Source organism: Dipodomys ordii, unplaced genomic scaffold (genome assembly GCF_000151885.1).
Source record: "Dipodomys ordii isolate 6190 unplaced genomic scaffold, Dord_2.0 Scaffold13, whole genome shotgun sequence".
Lineage (NCBI taxonomy): Eukaryota > Metazoa > Chordata > Mammalia > Rodentia > Heteromyidae > Dipodomys > Dipodomys ordii.
This window is the reverse complement of record NW_012267229.1, coordinates 17,286,064-17,293,603: the sequence shown is the minus strand read 5'-3', so window position 1 is coordinate 17,293,603 and position 7,540 is coordinate 17,286,064. Positions and strand designations below refer to the sequence as shown.

Genomic DNA, 7,540 nt, shown 5'->3' with positions numbered 1-7,540 from the left:
GCTAGCCTTGAGCTGAAGAGCTGAGGGACAGCGCCCAGGCCCAGAGTTCAGGCCCCATGACCGGACCCCCCCCAAAAAAAAGCGTCTCACGGACTTTCCTGTCCTGGCTGGCTTTGAACTGTGATGCTCAGATCTCGGCCTCCTGAGTAGCTAGGATTATAGGTGTTAGCCACTGGCACCCAGCAGACCTTATGTTTCCTACTTACTCCTACTAAATAGCTCAGATTTTAAGTATGCCTCACCATGCCCAAGTTTTTTGGTGAGATATAGTTTTAGTTTGTTCAGGATAACCTCAAACCTTGATCCTGATTTTTGCCTCCCAAGCAGCTAAATTAGTTTCACATGGCCTTTAGATGATATATTCTCTGTCAAATCACTTTTCAAGTATTTTGTTGCTGTGTGTTTGAATATTGAAGGATGTCTGCAATCAGATAGGAAGCTCTAATACTAGAAATGGGCAAAATTAATAGAACTAGGCAGTCACCAGTTTCCTTTGCCATATATTGTTAAATCTGACTACAAGATGAGATAAATCCATTGTGAAACTTAGTTTTATTAAAGCAGCTTAAATAATTCTCTTTGCAGCAAAGCAGTCAACAAGGAGTATGAAGAATATGTTCTAACTGTTGGTGATTTTGATGAGAGGATCTTTTTGGGAGCAGACGCAGAAGAGGAAATTGGAACACCTCGAAAATTCCCTGGGGACACCCCATTAGCACAAACTAATGTGGAATGTAACCTTCAACAACACTTTGAAAAAGTAATATAACCTAGCCTGGCCTCAGTCTTGAATGATATTTGTCTTTTTCTGTGTGATTCTACTAACAGCAGAGGCAACTTTCAAGTTAAATCTTGAGTTTCTTCTACTAATTCATAGTTCCCATGAAAACTTTAAAAGGTAATTTTTGAAAACTGTGGCATTTATTCTTGCTGTTAATCATTTGGATACATTTTTCCAGCACACCTGGTTTTATTGTTACATTATATGTCTTCATCCTTTTGTTACTGCAGTGTAGCCTCTTTTGTGCAACTTGAAATATAGTTTGTTTTCCTACCCATGAAACAAACTAAGATTTTCCTTGATTTCAGCTAGAATGTAGACTTGATTGTTGCTGACCAAGGCCTAAAGTAGACACCTGTTTTAGTCCAAGCTTTGCCATTGTCTTTGTTAGCTTAAAAGAAGGAATTTACTTCTCTGTACCTGTTTCTACATTGGTAAGATTAAAGTGGGTATACTTTATATTTCAGATGAGTTTTCAGGGAACAAAATGGGATTATAGATACAAAGCATTTTGGAAAAGCATTATTCAAGTGTACAGATGTTATTGGCATAATAACCTGGAAAAGAGGCAAAGAAACCTATCTAAATGAGTATAGAAGATGGTACATGTGCTGAATTTGTGCTGAATTTAATATGTTATAAGAGGGAATGTTGCTTTTTAGTCTTACAGATTTTTCTTCTCTGACAGAAAAGATCATTTGCACCTTCTACTCCGCTGACAGGACGGAGATATTTACGAGAGAAAGAAGCAGCTATTACTCCTGTGGCTTCAGCTACCCAGAGTGTGAGCCGTTTACAGAGCATTGTGGCTGGACTGAAAAATGCACCTAGTGAACAACTTACAAGTATTTTTGAGTAAGTATAATTTTTAGTATAGTTAAAATTCTTGAAATCATGGTTATACATCTGGCAAGCTAAATGAATCATTTCAGTCATAAAACATGTTGACCTAAAACCACATAAAAATACACATTAAAATTATATGTTACTACTTCATAGGATTACAGATTTTCAAACAGATCTTAAAGTTTATTTAGCTTAGATATTCCACACTTGTAATTACTCCTGAGTTATGCATGTTTTTCTAGTTAAAATGACTCTAAATGGGTTAAATCTAAAGGTCCAGCATAGGGGAGGTTGAGTATGCATTGTTAGTGTGCCTTATAAAAATGAATTTTATGTTTTTGTCTGTCATGGGGCCTGAACTCGGCCTGGGTGCTGTACCTTAGCTCTTCAGCTCAAGGCTAGTGCTCTACTACTTGAGCCATAGCACCACTTCCAGCTTTTTCTGCTTAAGTGGTGCTAAGGAATTGAAAGATACATTTCTGACAGGCATGGTGGTACATACCTGTTATTCCAGTATTGCGGAAGCTGAGGCAGGAGGCTTGCAAGTTCAGAGACAGATTGGAGTATATGCAAGGAAGGAAGGAGGGAGGAAAGAAGGGAGGGAGGGAGGAAGAAGCGCCAGATGCTGATGGCTCACATATATACATTATGTGAAAGTAACAACAACAACAACAAAAAAAAAAACATTAAAAAGCCAGGCATAGTGGTACATGCCTATAATCCTAGCACTTGGGAAATAGGCAGGAGAATATGAGTTTATGGGAATCTGGGCTACTTGAGAAGTTCAAGATGAACCTGGCATATGTGATGAAGACCTCGTTACCCCCAAAATATACCTGAGTACCACTGACTGACACCTATAATCCAAGTTTCTTGGGAGGCTTAGAATGGAAGAATAAAACTTCAAGACCAGCCCAGACAGAAAAGTCCATGAAACACTTTCTTGACCAAGGAAAACTGGAAGTGATGATGGCCTGTAACAACAAAAGGAAGCCTATAAAATAGGAAATTGTGGTCTCTAGGTGTGCCCAGAAAGCAAACAGAATACTCTCAAAAATAAATAGGAAAGCATAGAGTGAGATCTACCTTAAAAATAACCAGTAGAAAAAGAGACTAAGGGGGCTGGGAAGGTGGCTCAGTGGTAGAGCGCTTGCCTTGCATGCATGAGGCCCTGGGTTCGATTTCTTAGCACCACATATGCAGAAAAAAAAAAAAGCTGGAAGTGGCACTGTGGCTCAAGTGGTAGAGCACTAGCCTTGAGCTGAAGAGCTGAGGGACAGTGCCCAGGCCCAGAGTTCAGGCCCCCTACCGGACCGTCCCCACCCCCCCCCAAAAAAAAAAGAGACTAAGGCATGGCTGAGCACATACCTAGCAAGAGAGAGTACTTCCCCAGTAAGTGTGAGGCTCCAAGTTCAGACCCCAGAAGCACCAAAACAAAAGAAAGCCAAAACAATCTAAATATAAGCCCAGGAACTATAAACTCCTAGAAAAAAATATGAAGAGACTACTTTGGGACATTGGGATGAAGAGTGGCCTGAATATTCCGCCAAAAGCACAAGTAACAAATGTAAACTATCAAAATTTAAATTTTATTTAGCAAAGGGAACAACAAGTGGAAAGGCAACATGTAGAATAGGAAAAAAGAATTGCAAACCATGTCTGATAAGGAGTTGACATCTAGAATGTATAAAGAATCTCTACAACTTGGTAAGCATGGTAGTACATGCCATGTATAATCCAGTTATTTTAGAAGCCCAGCCTAGGTTATCAAGAGTTCCTACAACTCTAACAAAACTACTCACCAGGGGCTGGGAAGATGGCTCAGTGGTAGAGTGCTTGCCTTGCATGCATGAGGCCCTGGGTTCGATTCCTCAGCACCACATAAGAAAAAAGCTGGAAAGTGGTGCTGTGGCTCAATTGGTAGAGCACTAGCCTTGAGCTAAAGAGCTGAGGGACAGCGCCCAGGCCCAGAGTTCAGGCCCCACGACCGGACCCCAAAAAAAAAAAAAACAAAAAAACTACTCACCAATTTGATTTAAATTCATATAAAGTGGCAGGCATGGGAGGGAAAAACTGGGAGAGAGCAAGAGAAGGGGTGACATTGTCCAAAAAGTACTCTTTACCTGACTTACATAACTGCAACCCCTTTGTATATCACCTTTATTATAACAATTTTAGCAACTTAAAAATAATTTTAAAAACATAAAGTAATTCATATATATCCAGTGGTTCATATCTAATCCTAGCTACTCAGAAGGCTGAGATCTGAGGATTGAGACTCAAAGCCAGCCCAGGCAGGAATGTCCAAAAGATTCTTACTCCAATTAACCACCAGAATGCTAGACTGTTGGCATGGCTCAAATGGTAGCTCACCAACCATGTACAAAAACCCAAGCAAGAGCTCAAGGCTCTGAGTTTAAGCCAAATAAATGGCCAATAAACATATAAAAATGCTAAACATTACTAATTGGGGAAATGCAAATCAAACCCACAATAAGAAATTACCACACATATATTAGGACAGCCACTTACTTCCCCTCCACCACTAAAAATAGCAAGTGTTGATGAGGCTGTGGGAAAGTCCAATCCTTCACATGTTACTGATAGATTGTAAAGTGGTGTAGCCACTTTGGAAATCAGTTCAAAATTTCCTCAAAGGGGTTTGGGAAGGTGGCTCAGTGGTAGAGTGCTTGCCTTGCATGCATGACACGCTGGGTTCTATTCCTCAGCACCACATAAGCAGAAAAAGCTGGAAGTGGTACTGTGGCTCAAGTGGTAGAGTGCTAGGCTTGAGTTGAAGAGCTGAGGGACAGCACTCAGGCCCCAACAAAAAAAAAAAAGTTTCCTCAAAAAAGCAATTATATATATATTATAAGCAATTATAAACCTGCAATACCACTTCCAAAAATATATCTGAAAAATAAAAATATATTCAGAGATACACAGTTACTGGTAGCTCACATCAATAATCCTAGCTACCCAAGATGTTGAGACCTAAGGATTATGGTTCAGTCCCAGTCCAAGAAGGAAAGTCTTTAAGACTATTTTTTCATTATTTTTATTTTTTGCTAGTCCTGGGCTTGAACTTAAGACCTGGGCACTGTCCCTGAGCTTCTTTGGCTCAAGGCTAGCACTCTTTCACATGAGCCATAGCACTACTACTGACTTTTTCTGTTTATGTGGTACTGAGGAATCAAACCCAGGGTTTTATGCATGCTAGCTAGGCAAGCACTCTACCACTAGGCCACATTTTCAGCCCATTCTGTGAGATTTAACTCCAGTAAACATACTAGGCAAACACTTTATCATTAAGGCACATTCCCAGCCCAAGACATTTTATCTCCAGTTAACCAGAAGTGGAGCTGTAGCTAAGTGGTAGAGGATTAGCCCTTGAGTGAAAGAGCCAAGGAACAGCACCCAGACCCCGAGTTCAAGTTCCAGTATCAGAGAGAAAAAAAAAATGAATGAATGAATATATATATATATATATATATATATATATATAATTTATTTATTTTTATTTCTTTGCCAGTCCCAGGGCTTGAACGCAGGGTCTGGGCACTGTCCCTGGGCCTCTTTGTGCTCATGGCTGACACTTTACCACTTGAACCACAATCCCATTTCCAGCTTTTTCTAAGTAGTTATTTGGAAATAAGAGTCTCATGGACTTTTCCTGCCCTGGCTGACTTAGAACCGCACCTCAGCTCTCAGCCTCCTGAGTAGCTAGGATTACAAGCATGAGCCACCAGCACCTGGCTTGGATATAGTTAAAAATTCGTATATATGTGAATTTAAAATAGAATCTCAAAGAGATATTTGTACTCCAGTATCATATTTCCTGAATCATTATTAACAACAAAGAAATGAAGTTATGGCTCAAAGTGGTAGAGTGCTAGCCTTGAATGAAAGAGCTTAAGGACAGCATCCAGGTCCTGAGTTCAGGTACCATGACTGAAAAAAATAAAAAAATTTAAAAAAAGGAGCAAAGATGTAGACGCAACCAATTTGTGCATGGATGAATGAATAAAGAAAATAGCATATGCACAGAATGGATTATTACTTGGCCTTAAAAAGAAGGAAATCCTGCTGGGCACTGTTGGCTTACACCTGTAATTCTAGCTACTCAAGAGGCTAAGATCTAAGGATTGCGGTTCAAAGCCAGCCTGGGCAGGAAAGTCCATGAGACTTTTTTTTTTTTCCCTCGTCAGTTGTGGGGCCTGAACTCTGGGCCAGGGCGCTGTCCCTCAACTCTTCAGGTCAAGGCTAGCGCTCTACCACTTGAGCCCAGTACCCCTTCTGGCTTTTTTCTGCTTATGTGGTGCTGAGGAATCGAACCCATGGCCTCATGTATGCAAGGCAAGCACTCTATCACTAAGCCACCTTCTCAGCCCTCAATGAGACTCTTACCTTCAATTAACCAACTGAAAACTGAAGGGTGCTGTGGCTTAAAGTGCTAGCCTTGAGAAAATGCTAAGGAACAGGGCCCCAGGCCCTGAGTTTAAGCCTCATGACCAATGGCCCCTCCCACCTCCAAAAAAGAAGGAAATCTTGTTATGTATTACATAGTGAATGAATTTGACTGTATTATGCTAAGTGAAATGAGTTAATCACAAAAACAAATACTATATGATTTTACATATATCAAGTAAAATAGTCAAACTCATAAAAACAAAAACTTTTTTTTTTTTTGCCAGTCCTAGGGCTTGAACTCAGGGCCTGGACACTGTCCCTGAGCTTCATTTGCTCCAGGCTAGCACTCTACCATTTGAGCAACAGCACCACTTCTGGCTTTTTCTGTTTATGTGGAACTAAGGAATCGAACCCAGGGTTTCATGTATGCTAGGAAAGCACTAAGCTAAGCCACATTCTCAGCCCTTTATATGAAATTTTATGTATCTTTATTTTTCTTTTATATATGTAGAGCTGTGTCACATTTGTAGATTTATACCTGAAAGCAGAATCTTGGAAACTAAAAACCAAATTAATTCTATAACTTGTTTGATTTTGAGATGGCATCTTGCTGTATAGCCCAGTCTGATGTCAAACTCATGGGCCCCTTGTCTCAGCCTTAAAAGAAGAAATGTTTGATAGTCTGGAATTCTTTTTCTTGATAATTGGATTCCTCTTGTGCTTTGCAGATCTTGTATGCGGAATCCTATGAAAAACATTATGAAAATAGTGAAAGAAATAGGAGAGACTTTCTGCCAACACTATACTCAGTCAACAGATGATCAGCCAGGATCTCACATAGGTAAGAATAAAAAAACGAAAGTTGGGAGAGCATTAAAAGTAAGTAATGAGGGCCGGGAAGGTGGTTCAGTGGTAGAGTGCTTGCCTTGCTTGCATGAGGCCCTGGGTTCAATTCCTCAGCACCACATAAGCAAAAAGAAAAAAGCCGGAAGTGGCACTGTGGCTCAAGTGGTAGAGCGTTAGCCTTGAGCTGAAGAGCTGAGGGACAGCGCTCAGGCCCAGAGTTCAGGCACCAAGACCAGACCCAAAAAGAAAAAAAATTTAAAAAATAAATAAAAGTAGGTAGTGATCCAGGTGCTGTGGCTTATGTTTATAATCCTAGCTACTTAGGAGCCAAAAACTTCTTTCTTTTTTTTTTTTTTTGGTCAGTCACGGAGCTTAAACTCTGGGCCTGAGCGCTGTCCCTCAGCTCTTCAGCTCAAGGCAAGCACTCTACCACTTGATCCACAGTGCCACTTACGGTTTTCTGGTAGTTAATTGAAGATAAGAGTTTCATGGACTTTCCTGCCTGGGCTGGCTTTGAACCACAATCCTAAGATCTTAGCCTCCTGAATAGCTAGGATTACAGGTGTGAGCCATTGGTGTGAGCCATTTCTAAGGCCTTTTGGCCAGCGTTGGCTAAGATCTCATCTCAACATACCTGTGCATACTTGTCACCCCAGC

General features: G+C 40.5%; 1 protein-coding gene across 1 annotated transcript in view; it reads left to right on the top strand.

Annotated features, from left to right (window-relative positions):
- The window catches only part of Rbl1 (retinoblastoma-like 1), a 62,038-nt gene that overhangs the window by 15,821 nt on the left and 38,677 nt on the right, over positions 1–7,540 (top strand). Inside the window, exons 8-10 of the mRNA XM_013010614.1 lie at positions 586–760; positions 1,470–1,636; positions 6,766–6,878. Coding sequence (XP_012866068.1) covers positions 586–760; positions 1,470–1,636; positions 6,766–6,878 — 455 coding nt within the window. The remainder of the gene's footprint in view (positions 1–585; positions 761–1,469; positions 1,637–6,765; positions 6,879–7,540) is intronic.